Here is an 18,961-nt window from a genome sequence, read left to right as displayed (position 1 = left end):
CAGGACTCGATCCTGGGACTCCAGGATCGTGACCTGAACCAAAGGCAGTCGTGTAACCAACTGAGCCACCCACACACCCTTGAGTAGCTTTATTATTCATTTCCTTATAGCAGTTCCTGTAAATTCTTTCGTTAATCAAGCATTTTTATGGTATATAGGGTATACTCAACCCAAGATCAGCATTTACCAAAATACGTGTTTTATAAAGGTAAAATGGCATTATAGGAGATTTGGGGTTGAATAAAGTTAAAAATATTTCTTTACTCAATAATTTTTCAGAGTTTTTTATGTGAATTGTAAATCTTCCATCAGGATAATATATATAGTATATGGCCTTTTATAAAACTTAACACAGTAGCTTTGTCCCCCCCCCCTTTTATTTATTTTTTTAAGAGCATACTTTCAGAGCTCCATTTGACTACAAACACTTTGAAATGATTTAGGTTGATTTTCAACTCAATTGGGAATTCAGGACAAATGAATAGGCAGCAGATATAGCAGACACATAGTTAGAATGTATTGAGCAGGGGCACCTGGATGGCTCAGTCAGTTAACCATCTGCCTTCAGCTCAGGTCATGATCCCAGGGTCCTGGGATCCAGTCCCGGGCTCCCTGCTTGGTGGGGAGTCTACTTCTTCCTCTACCTCTCTCCCCTGCTTGTGATCTCTCTTTCTCTCTCTCTGTCTTTCGGATAAATAAATAAAATCTTTAAAAAAAAATAAAAAAAAATGTATTGAGCAGAGAGCTTCCAGAAATCAGTAAACATGGATTGTGAATCATGTATAAGGCCCTGTAGTTGTTCTCAGACTTCTTAGTTTCAGAGTCCTTAATACTCTTTTTTTTTTTTTTTTTTAGTAAGATATTTATTTATTGTTTTAGAGAGAGTGTGGGAAGAGGGGCAGAGGGAGAGAGAGAATCCTCAAGCAGACTCCTCGCTGAGCCCAGATCCTGACTCAGGGCTCCAGCTCAACACCCTGAGATCATGACCTGAGCTGAAATCAAGAGTCGGACGCTCAACTGACTGAGCCACTCAGGCACCTCTTGGGTCCTTAATGCACTCTTAAAAATTGAAGCCCAAAGAGCTTTTGGATTATAGCTATTGATAGTTACTACATTAGAAATTAAAATAATATTTTGCAGTATGTATTCATTTAAAAGTAATTTGTTTCATGTAAACATAAGTAACCTTTTTTTAAAGTAAAAAATAACTTTCTATAAGAAAAGATGCTCATGAGAAGAGTGACATTGCTTTGTGTTTTTCAAATTTTAAGGTCTGGCTTAAGAAATAGCTGAATTCTCTATGTACTTCTATATTCAATCTCTATATTCAATTCTATATTGAATCACATTAAGTATCCTCTGGAAAGGTCCACTGTATACTCATGAAAGTGAGAGTGTAAAGGCAAATGAAACCTTAAATTTTGATCCCATGAGAGGGGTCATCGGGAGCTCTGGGTCTCCAGTGCACACTTGTAGAACTGCTCCCGTAGTAAATACAAGTGTTAACTACATTACTTCCTAAGAGCTCATACTTTGAATTTGGATTGCCTAGATTGTTAGAATCAAATAAAATTGTACATGTAAAAAATGGTACAATAAATACTCAGTAAAATGCTGCTGTTCATTATTATTTCAAGATTTTTGTCCTGTTATGTCAGTTTTGCTCTCAGTTTTCCATTGGCTTCCCAACTCACTTGAGGTAAAAGCCAGAGGCTTTATTTACAGTGGGTTACAAAGGGTTGTTTTCTTCCTCTGACTTCTTGTGGCCTCTCTGTGTTCATACACTTGTTTTGACCTCAAGTGCCCCTCCTTACTGTGCAAGTACTGGTTTTCTTACTGTTCATCAAACACCAGTCATATCTTTTCTCACAGCCTTTGTACATGATTGTTTTCTCCAGGTAACATTTACTTCTTCAGATATTGGCATGTTTTGTCCTCCAATTCCATTGGGATTTTGTTTTTTGGCTTAATGGCACCTCAGTGAAATCATTTTTCATTTAACCCTTCGATGTATGATATATACACTCTTCCTCTCTCCCTTCTCTGCTTTATTTATTTATTTTTCTGTGGGAGTTTCTGTTTTCTAACATTATTTACTTGTCTCTCTTCCACTAGAATTTAAGTTCCATTAGAGATAGGTTGGTTTTGTTTTTTTGTTTTGTTTTGTTTTGTTTTTGTTTTTTGGTCTAACTTGTTCACTACTGTATCTTCAATACCTAGAATATGCTTAGTGCAATTTTTTTTTTTTTTTAAGAGAGCATGAGCTAGGATGGGGAGGGACTGAGGGATAGGGAAAGAGAATCCCAAGCAGGTTCCATGCCCATCATGGAGCCCGACATGGGGTTCTATCTCACCACCCTGAGATCATGACCTAAGCCGAAATCAAAAGTCGGATGGTTAACCAACTGAGCCACCCAGGTGCCCCTGCTTGGTGCATATTTAAGTGCTAAAAAATATTTTTTGTTTGAGTGAATCATTATTATTACTACTCTGAAGATGAAAGAATAATCTCTGCTTCTCAGAAATGTGTGGTCTCAGTAAGACAGTGCCTTTGAAATAAAACGAACATGTAAAGCATTTAGCTTGGCATTTTGGACATGTAACAGTACTCACTAATTGGTAGCTGTTATTGAAGGGTAAGCAAAGAAAGAACAGAATTAGACATTTCAGATAGAAATGACCTGAATAAAAGAAAACTGCATTTACATCTCAGGAGCTAGGGTAGATACATTTTAGGGGAATATTGAAAAAATAAGGTTGGAACTATATTGTGGACGCCAAGGCATTTGGATTTTTCCGTAGGTAATGAGTTACTGCATATTTTTAAGGCAGAGGTGCTGTGATGAAAGTGGTAGGTTTGGAAGATGAATCCAAATGGAAGTCCTTGAGGTTGATTGGAAATCCTTCTGCTGTAGGCTGAACTGGAAATTAAAACATTAGCAAATTTATAATAACAAAACTTTTGCAAAATCATAAGTTATGCTCAATTATTAATGAGCTCTGAAATTGTATGGTAGTATAAAATTATCATTTAATTACAGTTGTATGTTTTGAACTATGTTTGCAGTTGCCAGCTTTTAATGTATTTTTTTCATGTAAAACAGATCTTTGATTTAAAATAAACCAAGATGTTTATAATTGGTAACTAACTTACTAAATATACTAATCTAGGGCAAAGTATGTTTAGTCCAGCAAACATTGGTCAACCACGAAAGACAACATTATCTCCTGCACAGTTGGATCCTTTTTATACTCAAGGAGATTCTCTGACTTCTGAAGATCATCTCGATGACACTTGGGTGACTGTGTTCGGGTAAGGTTTCTGAATCATTTACCTTTCCAAAAAAAAAAAAAAAAAAAAACCCATCCCCAGCATTTATAATAACAAGCATACCAAAAAAAAAAAAAAAAGGATCGCACAACAAATGCTCATATACCTACCAGCTGGCTTCTACAGTTGTTAATATTTTACTTACATTCATTTTATCTTCCATTAATTCATCTTTTTTTGTTGGTACATTTCAGAGTAAGTTGCACACATCACTACAAATCAATCACCCTGACACTTCAGAATATATATTATTTATTTAATTTAATTTAATTTATTTTTTTAGAGAGGGAGGGGTAGGGGAAAGGGGAAAGAGAATCTTAAGTAGGCTCAATGCTCAGCGCAGAGCCCTACGTGAGGCTCCATCTCACAACCCTGAGATCATGACCTGAGCTGAAATCAAGAGTCAGACACTTAACCGACTGAGCCTCCCAGGTGCCCCCAGCATGCACATTATTAACTAGTGTTCAGTATTTGTATGTAGTTTTTTTTTTTAATCGTTTATCTGTTTGCCACTTCTCATGTTCTTTTCTCTTAAGCGTATTTGCTGGATAATGGAACAGGATTGCCTCTTTAGACTTAGGAATCTCCTTTCTTTGTAGTGGTTATTACTCTGCCTTTTTTTTTTTAATTTGAGAGAGGGATTGAGCACGAGCATGGGGAGGAGCAGAGGGAGAAGCAGATTCCCCACTGAGCAGGGAGCCCAATGTGGGACTCGATCTCAGGACTCTGGGATCATGACCTGAGCTGAAGGCAGACGCTTAACCGACTAAGCCACCCAGTTGCCCGTATTACTCTGCTTATATTGGACTTAACCAGTTTGGAACTATCAAATTGAATTTCATTTGTATATGTACATACTGTGTCACAAGGTTGGTACTTTATAGTTACAGGATACTGAGTATTAATAGAAATTGTACATGCCCTAGATACATTTTGAATAGATTTTTAGATTAAAAAAAGTACTTTAAAGCATTTTGGAGATCATACTGCATCATCTGCAGATGAGAAAACTGAGGTTTTAGATTAAGTGATTTATTCAGAGGTTTACATCTAGTTATTAGTAAAGTGTCAGCAAAAAGCCTTAGGTCCTTTGATTTTTAAGCTGTTATTGTTCATACTGTACTACATAAGGTTTGCTTCTGAAAGTGTGATACGTCATACTGATATTTGGTCTTACTATATTTAGTTTTGGGGTAAAAAGTGAGCTTCTTGAAGAACAATGCACAGTAAATGTTAGTGGACTTTATATATTCAATTTATTTAAAATTTAAAAATTCAAAGGAATATATAGGAATCTCCAGTGAAAACTTTTCCTTCCTACTTTTGTCCCCAGCTACAGTTTTTCTCCCCTTTAAGGCAGTATTTGCCACCTGTCTTTTGTGTAACCTTCCAGAGAGATTCTAATCCTCCTTAGGTAAAAATGGAGATCATCTTATTCTCCAGAAAGCCCATTCATAGCAATTGGATGGCTTGATTGTTTTTTTCTTTTTTATGTTTAAATTTTCATATTCTCTCACGACATGGCTATGCCTTTGAACTTGGATGTCTACTCCCAAATCTGTTTTGGGGCTCAGTAGTAATGGTGTCACTTTTAAGATTCCTCAGTAATTAGATAAATTACTTGACGTTCTTCTGTTAGTCTTTTTCTTCATTTTTAAGATATACACGTTCCCACCTATTAATTTTCTGTTGGTTTTATGTTTTAGTAACCCTCTATATGAGTTTGGTTGCAAGAAATGAAACGTTTTCTTCTAAGGGATAAAATATTTTGATCATTTTGGGCGCCTGGGTGGCTCAGTCGTTAAGCGTCTGCCTTCCGCTCAGGTCATGATCCCAGGGTCCTGGGATCGAGCCCCACATCGGGCTTCCCTGCTCAGCGGAAAGCCTGCTTCTCCCTCTCCCACTCCCCCCCGCGTGTGTTCCCTCTCTCGCTGTGTCTCCCTCTGTCAAATAAAATAAATAAATAAATAAAATCTTTAAAAAAAAGATTTTGATCATTTATAGTGATCTAGAGTAGTACATCTAAAATATGGATGTTCTTTCTTTGATAATTTAACTTTTTCCTGTTGATTCAGGGTCATCATGAAATGTTATTCATTATTTTAAGGGGTTCTTTTACAGGATACTGGAATGTTTCCACTCAAAGTGGTCCCTAGAGTTTTAGAATTACATTTTCTTTTTCAAGTACCTCCCTCACTTGCAACCGTTAATTTTCTTTCATTTTTATTTTCTTCAACTCTGCTTTGTAGGCACTTTGCTTTATTTGTTGCTTTTCTTTGAGGTTACAAATCTTATATCCAAACATATATAACATAAAGTAAAATTTCAGTCCTGAATGCAGTATTTTACTCATACACATTTTAATATGTGGATTTTATCATTTATTTTTGTGACTCAGATTTTTTTCCCTTAGGTTCTAATCCAGGTTCTTGATAACTGAGAGTTACTTGTTAAGGAAACTCCAGATTTTCAATTTAAAATAGCTTTATTGTTTGGACTATAAAAATAATGTCTGATAAAATATTTAAACCATACAGAACTTTAAGAAGAAAATAAAAATCACAATTTTCTCAGAGATTTTTGGCTATTAAAACCTTGGTAACCATCCTTTTAAATGTTTCTATACCATTGATATTGGTACTGACTTTTCGTTTTTGTTTCAGAACTAAATTTCTGAATTTTCAGTTGGTGCTCAATGTATAATAATATGAGTATATAATTTAAAATTCTTTTCCTCTTAATAACTGTAGTATACCTAAGTATTTCACACACACACACACACACACACAGACACACACAAACGCTCACATGCCCTTGTAAAATATATACAGAGCTGCAACATCATAGTTCTTTCCTTAAGGGTTTGGTAATGGCAGTGAGAATGGAATTTTAGAGTTTTCATAGATGGAATCTGGGGATGGAGAAGAATGGCTGAGTCAAAACTATCTTTAATATACTTGCATTTGGGTGATAAGCAATGATAGATTTAAGCTGATACAGGGGGAAACAATGATCAGGGATTTCCTATTATTCTAGTCTGTTATGGGAAACTTATCTTGAAACACAAGTATGGTAATTTGCATTTGTATTTATTATGAAAGTTGACTGGACAACTCTTTTTTCAGGTTTCCTCAAGCATCTGCTTCCTATATATTATTACAATTTGCACAGTATGGGAATATCTTAAAACATGTGGTAAGGCTTACTTCATTTCAGTTCAAGATTTAGCCTGAAGAAAAATAAGCTGTAAATTGAGGGAAACTCTGCTGCTGAATATTGTCTGCTTTTTCCAAACTTAAAAGTTTTTCTTTCTTTTTTTAAATTTTCATTGAATATGTCTGTTGGAGTCTAGAAGGCTAGAAGTTGCATAGTAGTTGATAAAAAGGGATGAAGAGAGAAGATAAGAGAGTGAGAATTTCAGGCTCCACCCCCCCACTTCTTTTTTAATAGTTCACAGTCTTAACAAAAATTACATCAAATATTATATTACTTTCTTCCAGTGTGAGCTTGTTTTATTGGAGATAAAGGAAAAGAGAGAAGTTCCTGATTTACAGAGTTCTTAGGGCTTTTTTTTTAACTTGTAGAGAGCTTTTTTGAAAAAGTATCTTACCTTACCTATAACAAGTTATAAATAACAAATCTTTTTTCTGTTACCAGGGATTGACTTACTTTAATTCCTACAGAAAATAAGATTGATGAATACAATTTTTAAAAACTTGATAGCAAGTGTTAATAAGACTTATTTATAAGGAACAATTATCTTTTGAGGATTACTTTCAGAGAATATTTGCCACATATCCTTTTTTCTCGTTTTTTTAAAGATTTTATTTATATATTTATGTTAGAGAGTGAGAGAGCATGAGCTGGGGAAGGAGCAGATGGAGAGGGATAAGCAGACTCCTTGCTGAGTGTGGAGCCCCACGCGGCTCCATCCCAGGACCCTGAGGTCATGACCAGAGCCAGAATCAAGAGTTCCTTGCTTAACTGACTGAGCCACCCGGGCGCCCCAGTATTTGCCACATATTCTTTATAGTAGAGAATTGAGAGTTAGGTAGAAATTATTGAAATTGTTTAATAAGGGGTCGCCTAGGTGGCTTAGTTGGTTAAGCATCTGCCTTCGGCTCAGGTCATGATCTCAGGGTCCTGGGGTTGGGCTCTGCATCGGGCTCCCTGCTCAGTAGGGAGTCTGCTTCTCTCTCTCCCCCTGCTCCTCCATCCTGCTCGTGCTCTCTCTCGCTAACTCACTCTCAAATAAGTAAATAAAATCTTTAAAAAAAGAAAAATTGTTTAATAGGATTTTTGTTGAATCCTGCATACAGCTTGTTATGGGGCATCAAATAAAAAGTGGAAGCAGATATATATATTTTTTAAGATTTTATTTATTCATTTGAGAGAGGGAGAGTACAGAGGGAGAGTGAGATGGAGAAGCAGACTCCCCACTGAACAGGGAGCCCAATGTGGGGCTCAGTCCCAGGACCCTGGCTTCATGACCTGAGCCGAAGGGAGATGCTTAACTGACTGAGCCACCCAGGCGCCCCTATATCTTCATATATTTGTATTTTCTAATAGAATTCATTTTTTAGATTTTATATATTTTATGTTTTAAGAGACAACTTCATTCTTTGCAGATGTCTAACACAGGAAATTGGATGCATATTCGTTATCAATCTAAACTGCAGGCCCGGAAAGCCTTAAGCAAAGATGGGAGGATTTTTGGAGAGTCTATCATGATTGGTGTAAAACCATGTATAGATAAAGTAAGTTATTGCTGATGTAAGGAAAATAGCTTAATCTATATGAAGAGCAGGAATCTAAGCACTGACATTGACGGTTATGCCACTTTGCTTCACTATGCCCCTTTTTCTTGCAAAATGTGATGATGTTATAGTACTGTTTTCATGGGAAGCCAAAGATGTCACAGGACTTTAGAATTTAGAGATAATCCATACAAACCACTTCATTTTACAGATTAAGAGGCCAAGAGGACCTAAATAACTTACAGTGGTTAAAGGTGAGACCTAGATTTTAGGTCTCTTAACTTCTCATTCTCTTGTGCAAAGCAACATCAAATTCTTTAAATACTTTAAAAGAATGCTGCTGTTTCAGAACAAAAGGTTTCACAGGAATAGTTAACAGGGTTAACTATTAAATCGCTGAAGCTTTTTATTAGTCGTTTTTTTAAAATCTTTTAAAACATATATACCTATAAAATAATATTTAGCACAATTTATACTTTGTGGCTTGTGAAATCATGGTCATTCTTAAATAATTTTGCATGAACTTCTACTGTCCACCAGCACTGTGCTTGGTGCTTGTATACACACATTAATGCACAAAAGCAGGTATGGTTCCTGTTCTTATAATCTGTGGTTGCTGTAAAGTTATGTAATTATTATATTGTGCTGTAACAGATGTTTGTAGAGGCTAGAGGAGAATCTGGGGTTCCTGGCTACTAAGTAACACTGGACTTCAGTCCTCCCCCCTCCCCCAGGATTTCCTCAAGATTCTGGTTTTTCTTCCTTGTATTTTTTCCTAGTATTTGTTAGATTTTTACTCTTTGAAGTCTCTAGTTGTCTTGATCATGTTTGAGGCCACTGAAGTGAACTTTCTGTCTGAGCATTGTATCTCAAATAGTGTAAGCTAAGAAGCCTATATTGTTTTAGCAAGGCTGAAATTGTTTGAAAGGTTAATTAGATCAAAGAAAATATGCTCCTTTTAATAAAGTTTCCTTTCTAAATAGGATGTAATAGTGAATAATAACATATTATCTTTATAAACAGAGAAGTTCTTTATCTTTATTTTTCCAGAGTGTTATGGAAAACAATGACAGGTGTGCTTTATCATCTCCATCTCTAGCCTTTACACCACCAATCAAAACCTTAGGTACACCAACCCAACCTGGAAGTACTCCTAGGATTTCTACCATGAGACCTCTTGCTACAGCATACAAAGCTTCTACTAGTGACTATCAGGTATTTTAAGAATTAGATAAAGAAGATATACTTTATTTGTTTTTGTATTTATTTATTAAAAGATACACTTTAAAGGGGGAAGTGCCTAGCATGTTTAACTTTTTCATTGGGTTGATTTGTATGCCATTTAATATTTCTTACTGAAGTGATTGCCTTGATGAAATACCTATAAACTTTGCATTCTTAAATTTCCTATTTTAAAAATTAGAACTTTGGCCAATTGAAAACTTATGTTGAATTTTTAAAAAATGTCTTTCCCATTATTTAAAACATTTTGAGAGTTTTAGTTTTTTCTGAGTTATATTTGCATACATTAAAAGTTTTCTCTTGTGAACATCTCTGGCATGAGGGAATATCAAAACCCTTTGACTAAGTCTGATGGCATCACAAATGAAGAATCTCAGGTTGGAGTAGCTGTGGTTATCAGAGAAACTACTGGCCAGCTCCCATTTCATAATTTCTCATTTCAAAAAGTTTAAAGGAAAAGTTCATTGTATTCATTGAAGAATGATAAAAGTATTATGACTCTCATTCAGTATGTTATTATTGTCCCCTACTAAGTTAACCAGGTTCTGAACTTGCCTAGCTATAGACATGGGTCCTGAAACAGCGGATAAAACACTTTCCACTTTAGTAAGACAGGTAGTGACAATTTAGTCTTTTGATTTACCCTGAAATTTGGAGACTAGAAGTATTTTTTTCCTTTAAGTTTTTTCTTTTAAACCAGTATTTTTTATTTTTTTTTATTTTTAAAGTAGGCTCCACACCCAGTGCGGGGCTTGAACTTACAACCCTGAGATTAAAAGTCACGTGTTCTACCGACTGAGCCAACCAGGTGCCCCTAAAGCAGTATTTTAAAATCCTCATTTCCTATCATATGATCTCACTGATGTGAGGAATTTGAGAAATAAGACAGAGGATCATAGGGGAAGGGAGGGAAAAGTGAAACAAGATGAAACCAGAGAGGGAGACAAACCATAAGAGACCCAACAGGGTTATTGGACTGGAGGGGGGTGGGAGGGTGGGGTGGCTGGGTGATAGACATTGGGGAGGGTATGTACTGTGGTGAGCGCTGTGAATTGTGTAAGACTGTTGAATCACAGACCTCTACCCCTGAAACAAATAATACATTATATGTTAATAAAAAAATAAAAATAACAATCCTCATTTCCTGGGGTACCTGGGTGGCTCAGTCAGTTAAGCATCCGACTCAATCTCAGCTCAGGAGCTCAGGTCTTGATCTCAGAGTTGTGAGTTCAAGCCCTGCATTGGGCCCCATGCTGGGCGTGTAGCCTACTTTAAAACAAAACAAAACAAAACTCTTGTAGCTTTTGTGTTGTTTGTTCAGTTTCCTAATAAAAGGAGCAGATGTAATTTATCTTGCCAAAGGAGTAAGATTTTGTCCTTCTTTAGAGCATAAGGATGTTCTAACTGAATCCACATATTAATCTTTAAATATTACAAATGCGTTTAACTGTTTGGCTCTTTTAAATTAGTTAACTCTAGAATTGACTATGATCCTGAGGAAACTATAACCTAACAATTGTGTTTTTTTAATAGGTAATTTCTGACAGACAAACGCCAAAAAAAGATGAAAGTCTTGTATCCAAAGCAATGGAGTACATGTTCGGCTGGTAGTATAGTAAGAGCTAAGAACTCACCTACCATGGAGGAGGCTGCTACACTAAAACAGAGTTAGCAGAGTACTGCCGCCTTTCCTTTGGTTAGTTGTATAACCACTCATGGCAGTACTGGATAGCTATCTCACTTTCTTTAGAAGCCTTTTTCTTTAAGGATACAGCATATTTGTAGCTCGCACTTTAAAAGATGCTTGAGATACGTTTTAAAGAAACAAAAAATCCCTGTAAATAGGATTTTGTGCTCTCTGTGATAGTGCATGCTTAAGCGCAAAAACTCAGCATTGATTACCGTAAATTATCTAATTGAATTTGTGGTGAAGATTTGTAGTCTTCATGAGTTGGTGGGGTGAATTTCATGAAGGGTAACTTGTACAGCTCCTTATGACAAGACACAAAGATTATAATTAACAATTTGAATTATGGTCTTTTAATTTAGATAGTATTTAATATTTTAATTATCCTTGTTTATATGTGTCGTGTCTTGTCGTGGATTGTCATCCTTCAGTATTCTAAAACCAAAACAGTCTTTTTAAAAACCTACTAAAGTTTCTTGATAATAAACTTTGTCAATTATATATGTTGAACCTTTTTTGTAAGTGATTTATTTTATTAACTATTTAAAAAAATTGAAGTGTTCGCTGAAATAGAGGAAATATGTCATGAATCTCCACATACCTGTAATTTAGCTTTAAGAACCATCAATATTTTGCCTTGTTTCTTCTCTCCCCCTTTTGTTTAAAGCCCATCTCAGATATGATGTCATTTTATTTTTATTTATTTATTTTTAAAGATTTTATTTATTTATTTGATGGAGAGAGAGAGCGTGTGGCAGGCATAGGGAGAATGAGAAGCAGGCTCCCCACTGAGCAGGGAGTCCGATGTGGGGCTTGATCCCAGGGCCCTGGGATCGTGACCTGAGCCGAAGGCAGACGCTTAACCGATTGAGCCACTCGGGCGCCCTGATGTCATTTTAATTTAAATACTTGAGGATATATCAAAAAAGAACATTCCCACTTATAATTACAGTATCAGTATCACACCTGACAGAATTAGTAACAGTTTCTTATATCTAATGTACAGTCCATTTAAAAATTTCCCAGTTATCAGGGCACCTGGGTGGTTCAGTTGGTTAAGTTCTGACTTTAGCTCAGGTCAAGATCTCAGGGTCCTGGGATTGAGCCCTGCATTGGGCTCCACCCTCAGCAGGGAGTCTGCTTGACCCTCTGCCCCTCCCCCTGCTCATGTGCTCTCTCTCTCTGTCCCAAATAAATAAAATCTTAAAAAAAAAAAATTCCCAGTTATCTCCAAAATGTATTTATGGTTGGTTGGTTCAAATCACTGTCTAGAGTAGGTGTACATGGTATATTTGGTTGTTTTTTCTTTTTCTTTTTTTTACGATTTATTTATTTATTTTAGAGAGAGCAGGGGGAGCGGCAGAGGGAGACAAGCAAATTCCCTGCTGAGCGGGGATCCCGATGGGGTGCTCAGTCCCAGGACCCTGAGATCATGACCTGAGCTGAAATCAAGAGTCAGCGCTTAACCAACTGAGCCACCCGGGTGCCCCTGGTTGTTTTATTTTTAAAGTATCTTGAAATCTAAATTAGTTCCTGCTCTCTTCACACCGTGACTTCTTGAAGAAACCATGGGAGTTGCCTATAGAGTCTCATAGACTCAGTTTGGTTGATTGCTCTTGTGTTTAATTTGTTCTGTCATTTATCCTGTATCCTAAAAGTTGGATCTAGAGAGGAATAACTAGATTCTGATTTCTCTTTTCTTCCTTTTTTTTTGAGCAATAATACTTGATAGTATGGTGCACCTTATATTTAATCTATGCATTTAATTCTGGTTGTCTCACTTTTACTGAGGCTCCAATTGGTCATTGGGCACATAGGCAAAATCTTGACACCTTTGTTGGAAAATTCCCTATAACTTTTTTGCATTATGTTTTTGAGAGTGTTCGTTAATGGTATTTGCCTGAGTCAGTTATTTCATTAAGGTTTGCAAAATGAAAAATTTCCAAATCTATCATTTTCTGTTGTATTTATTAGCTGGAATTCTTTTACATATAAAAACCTTGCTCCACCCACTAGGGCTATTTGGTTACATGGAATATATTCATACCAGAATGGCAGGATAAATATTTCATCCTTTCCTCTTACATTTTTCAGAGTAATTTTTGGCGCCCTGGCAACTCTAATTGGTGTCCAGTGAGTTAAAAAAAAATGTTTTTCCCTTTAGTATCACTAGACACAGCTTTTTTTTATCACTGTTTTTAGTCACTTGTCATTATTCTTTTGTTCAAATTATTACCCTTAGCTAGTAGAACCTCATCAAGCTGGCTTTTGAGTGAAAAGAGGTTTTTAATTGAAATAATATTTCATCATAGTACAAGTATCTAGGTAATCTGCATCTTTCTTTAATACATCTTTATAAAGAATAAAATAGCACATTGTATGGGAAGGTATTGATGTGCTTATTAATAAGATCACAGCAAACTACCATTGAAGATTTGTTTAGTTCTCTGAGGTGAAGTGTCATACTAAGGAATATACTGGCATGGTAAAAATCCATTTATCGTTACATTTATAGAGTTTTTCTTCTAATACTTAACATCAAAGTTTTTCTCTTACAACTTAAAATAAGATTGTATTTTATATCTTACAGAACTCTGTTTTTCAAGGTAGAACTGGCTGCTAAATCCCATTAAACTCTTGCATTTGTATTTGTGTTTTACACATTTTTGTAAACGGATTATAGTTTTTTTGTTTGTTTTTGAGAGGGCATTTTATTTCTGTAGACCTTGTGGAGCATGAAGTTTGCTTTCTGACTAAAAATACTTGTTTGCTATGTTGATTTTGTGTAAGCCCAATATTGTATTACTTGTCTTTGTATTCATAACATCATTTACTTAAAAAGAGCCAGAAAAGATATAAATGTATCAAACCAACACATTGTGTGACTTAAACTTACACGGTGTTGTATGTCAGTTATATCTCAATTAAAAAAAATAATAAAAACAATAAAAACCAAAACGAATAGAAAAGAGCAAGGAAAATATTAGAAAGCAAACTGCCATATTTTTCAGTACTACAAAACACAACAGAAGTGGAAACTGAGAAAGTTATTAAAGTTACACTGAACCAAGCCTCGTCCTGAAAATTCAGAAAAGCTGATTTCATACAAAAATAAGTAACATAAAACTATAGTCATGCAAAGTTGTTATAAAAAATGGATGGTAATGGGGTCCCTAGGTGGCTCAGGTCATGATCATGGGGTCCTGGGATCGAGCCCCACATCAGGCTTCTTGCTCACCGGGGAGCCTGTTTCTCCCTCTGCTTGTGCTCTCTCTCCTCTCCCTCCCTGACAAATAAAATCTTAAAAAAAAAATGGATGGTAAGGAACAAAATATCCGAAAGACATTGAACACCAGAACGGCATGCCCATAAGAGGTCAGAACTATGACCTAATATTTAAAAAATGACTTCTAAGATGTTTTGAAAGTGATACGAAGTATGAAAGAATACCAAAAATTAGAATTTCAAAAACTTTGGGAAAGTACTAGAAATACAAGGAAAAATAATTTGGAAGTAAGACTAAACTAGGTTAAGCACAAAAGCAGACAAACAGCAGATAACATGGGAAATAGAATGTCAAAGTAGGATCGCTTTATAAAAAGGATTCATGGGAAAATTACAAATTTTAGAGAGTAAAAAAATATATACAGAAAAAATTATACGAGGAATATTTTGCTTAAAAAAAAATACTTGGAGCTACACATTGAAAGAACACCCTGCCTACCAGACAGTGTTCTCTCATTTAAAACTTTGGATTTGGCTATCTAGATAAAAGCAAGTGACTTAGAAACGGCACTGTGCCAGAAGAAAATAATACATTTAAGATACTTTTGGGGAAGAAATGAACAAAATATTTTATTTCTAACAAAACTGATTTTGAAGGGTAAATATTACTTCTCAGACATCAACTTGCAGTGAATTCAGGAATTCACGTTTTCCTTGAGTGCTTCCTGGGAAGTGGACCAGAGAATGTGCTCAGATGAACTAAATAACTAGGAAAATGTTGACACAAAGTCTCTGGTGAGCATTAAATTTGACATCATGTCACCACCAGAGTGCTGACCAGGTTCATTGCTTGAAGCTCAACCCACTGGGTGGATTGTCCCTCGTTACTGTCTTTGTGTCTAATATGGCAGCAGTCAGTGTTTGGCATATAGCAGTCTGAGCCATCTGTGAATAAAACGTGTATTTTTTTCTCCCCTGTTAGCTGATGATAGTGAATTCTAAGTTGTAGGTGGTGAATTGAGGGAGAGGTGTTAGTATCTTGGACGTAAGTGATGTAGGGTTCTGGGCCACCTTTTCATGAACCTTGGGAGCCTGTGGTCCTGCTTGGTCCCCATCCTGAATGTACCATGGATTGCTGCCGTGCTGGCTAGGATGGTGGCTGGTGAATCTGACAATACTGAGCTCATGATGGGCTGCTCTGGTCACCTGGTTGATACACTATGTAATTGATGCTTAGTTACTAAGTCACTTGTGGTGCCCTCTCTCACTGGGGGCCCAACTAAAATCTTCCAAGTAACCTAAGGAATAGTTGGAAGCATTTTTCCCATCTATTTTGTGTTGTCTCAAAAATCCAGAAGCCTGCGAAGTGCTTTTTAGTGGTGAGAGGAGGAAGGTACAATAATTTATCCTTTAGAGAGCAATGTCCCAGCACGTCCCAGTGGTAGAACTTCATAACTGCACCAATGTGGTAAAACTGCATTTTGGTGGTGCTTTACCTCTCACCATCTGGCATATATTGGCCTTTCGAAGATGTCTGAGTATTTGCCACTTACTTCTTGTAGGTTTAATGAACATGATGCCATCAATGCACAATATTTGAATGATCGAGTTCTCTGACTATATACTGTGATTCGCCCACGGACATGGGCCAGGATTCCATTTATCAGGAACTATAGAACATTTGAGTTCATCAGTGTCACCTTATGGCCCCATTCTAACAGGAACTGTGAGAACATTTGGGCTCATCAGTGTTACCTATGACCTTGTATCTAACAGCCCTTAAAATATCTGGGTATTTCTCTTCAGTGCACTCTGAAAAATGAAGACTTGGGAGAATAGCTAGTGTATATACTTGCTGTGGCATTGAAAATTCCTTCCTCAGTTGCATCTCGTCTCCCATTTCATCTGGGTCTAAGATTTGACTGGAAACTGCGCTGTAGGGCAGCAGACATCCGTCTTCTGCATATCTGCTTTTGATCCTTTTAAATTGTATGTAAAGCGAAACCTCTTTTGGTTTCCTCCCCCCCCCCCCCCCCCCCCGCTTTTTTAAAGATTATTTGACAGAGAGCGAGAGCAGGAACAAAAATGGGAAGTGGGAGAGGGAGAAGCAGGCTTCCCCCTGAGCCGGGTATCACGACCTGAGCTGAAGGCAGATGCTTAATGCTTAATGCTAAACGACTGAGCCACCCAGGTGCCCCCTTTCCCTTCTTTTTCAAAAGCATTTTAGTTGCCAAATAAGACATAAATACAGAAATTAAAATACGGCTCAGTGAAATAGAATTTTACCTGCAGTTTCCATATGCCCCATTTTCCGATTTCTCTCTTTCCCCACAAAATTAAACACTACTATAACTATTTTTTGGAGGTCCAGGTAGGCTTTAAAAGTTGGGATTTCTACTTGATGTAGAAAGCCGATGGAAGTTAAAATTTTTAATGAGGTTGTAAGATTTTTGAATGCTAATGAAGGAAAAGCATGAGTGTTGTAACTCATAGAGATTCAGTTTCCAAAATTAACTGCAGGTTAGTAAATAAGTTGAATCAATATTATTTTAACTTAAATTTAAGTAGGTCATGATTTAAAGTGAAAGTAATCCATTTGACAATTTTAAAAAGCTTTCCAAAATGGATATCTGACTGTTATTTTCTTGACTTAAGGTCCTTCCATTAATTTTAGTAAACATTCTGATAATGTATGCAGTTCAGATTACTGTAGTACTAATTGGTTAATTAAAAAGTAGTGGTTAAAGTTACTGGAATTTTAGAATTTGCTTCTTACAATGATTAAGAGCATGGGGGCGCCTGGGTGGCTCAGATGGTTAAGCGTCTGCCTTCAGCTCAGGTCATGATCCCAGAGTTCTGGGATCGAGTCCCGCATCAGGCTCCCTGCTTCTTGGGAGCCTGCTTCTCCCTCTGCCTCTCTCTCTCTCTCTCTGTCTCTCATGAATAAATAAAAAATCTTAAAAAAAAAAAAAAAGAGCATGGATTTTGGAGTGAGACTTAAAATCCTGTCTCTGTCTACTAGCTACATGACCTTGGACAAGTTAACATTTTTGTGCTTCAGCTTCATCATCAATAAAATGGATATAATATTAGTGTCTGCTTCATAGGGTTGTTAGGATTAAATGAATAACTACATGTAAGTTTAGAACAGTGCCTGGCTTATACTAAGAACCCATTAAACATTAAGGTTAATCATTAAAGTAGGTAGCCAGATTAGTTAACATGCTTGCTAATTAGGCTAATTTTTAAAAAAACGAGTATGTGGTGGATTAAACATGTCTTCAGATTTTTGACATTGCTCCCCTGAGAGGCAGGATCTATTTCTCCTCTCTGGGTAGGTTTTGTTTTGTTTTGTTTTGTTTTTAGTATAAAACCAATATAGTACAGGGAAAGTGATGTCATGCCAGTTCCACAACTAGCCTGTAAGAGGACCAGCAGCTTCTACCTTGGTCTCTTGAAGTCCTGATTTGCCTCCATAAGAAGACCCCTTACCCTGCAGGACAGAGATGGAAAAGGCCTGAGACACCGGAGTGGAGAGGGACCCAGATCAGCCCAGCCTTCCAGTTGCCTAAGGCACCAAGTGTGTGAATGAGGCTGTCACAGAGCCTGAAGCACAGCCTGAATGCCAGGTCCGTGTTGCCCAGAGTTCACATCCTGTGGAGCAGAAGAACGATCCAGCCAAGCTTTGCTTGAATTCCTGATTTACAGGATTGTGAGATATCATGAAATGGTTGTTTTAAACTAAGTTTTAGGGAGATAGGTCACACAGCAACTGGAACAGAAGGTGAGAACACAGAACACATAAATGTCTCACCTAAGAGGCACACTCGGTTTTTGCTCAGATCATGATCTCAGGGTCAAGGGAACAGCCCCACGTGGTTGTGGTTGGGCTCTGCACTCAGCGGGGAGTCTGCTGGAGATTCTATCTCCCTCTACGTCTGCCCCTCCCCCTCTCGTGTGCTCACTTGCCCTCTCTCAAGTAAATAAATAAAATCTTAAAAATAAATGTCTCACCTAAGGTCACATAAATATATACTGATAGGAATAGGACAGAAACCCAGATTCCTTAGAATGCAATGTTGTGGAATTATAGTTTATTTTCTTTTATATTTGTTATTTCATTTTTAAGTCATTTAAATTTAAGATGCACTGGAGAAGTGTTTTATTTTTATTTATTTTTTTTTAAAGATTTTATTTATTTATTTGACAGAGAGAGACACAGCGAGAGAGGGAACACAAGCAGGGGGAGCGGGAGAGGGAGAAGCAGGCTTCCCGCGGAGCAGGGAGCCCGATGTGGGGCTCGATCCCAGGACCCTGGGATCATGACCTGAGCCGAAGGCAGACGCTTAACGACTGAGCCACCCAGGCGCCCCTGGAGAAGTGTTTTAAATTGGGTTCCAATTGCAGCTCTAGAATCAACTACCATGTAAAAGAATATTTGAAAAGAAAGTACTAAAAACAATATAAAACCAAATAATTATTTTTGGACATATAAAGTTATTTAAAAATTTACAATATAAAAAGTATCTCAAAATAAATCACCTCACACAATTGTTAATGTGAATATTTAAACATCAAAGTTGCTGAGTTCTTCATGTATTTTGTTTGTGCTTTTTCAGGACTTTTTTCTAAGAGATGGGTCAGTGAAATAGGTTTCTTTGGAGACTTTGGTTCACAAGTTACCAGGTTATTTCTTGGTTAATCCGTGGAACATATTTT

The 18,961-nt window shown here is 36.7% G+C and overlaps 1 protein-coding gene across 2 annotated transcripts in view; it reads left to right on the top strand.

Moving 5' to 3' along the window:
• NUP35 (nucleoporin 35) overlaps nt 1–11,476 on the top strand; it is a 34,369-nt gene extending 22,893 nt beyond the window's left edge. The window contains exons 5-9 of one of the 2 annotated variants that reach the window (XM_028121305.2): nt 3,172–3,313; nt 6,457–6,526; nt 7,960–8,088; nt 9,139–9,303; nt 10,864–11,476. In XM_028121305.2, the coding sequence (XP_027977106.1) occupies nt 3,172–3,313; nt 6,457–6,526; nt 7,960–8,088; nt 9,139–9,303; nt 10,864–10,941 (584 nt within the window). In that variant the 3' untranslated portion in view covers nt 10,942–11,476. The remainder of the gene's footprint in view (nt 1–3,171; nt 3,314–6,456; nt 6,527–7,959; nt 8,089–9,138; nt 9,304–10,863) is intronic. The other variant, XM_028121306.2, reaches the window with a different exon arrangement.
• The last annotated feature ends 7,485 nt before the right edge of the window (nt 11,477–18,961 follow it).

The sequence above is a fragment of the Eumetopias jubatus genome, unplaced genomic scaffold, assembly GCF_037043125.1.
Source record: "Eumetopias jubatus isolate StellerSeaLion01/CBP00866 unplaced genomic scaffold, mEumJub1_p1.0 scaffold_3, whole genome shotgun sequence".
Lineage (NCBI taxonomy): Eukaryota > Metazoa > Chordata > Mammalia > Carnivora > Otariidae > Eumetopias > Eumetopias jubatus.
This window is presented reverse-complemented; position numbering and strand designations above follow the sequence as displayed.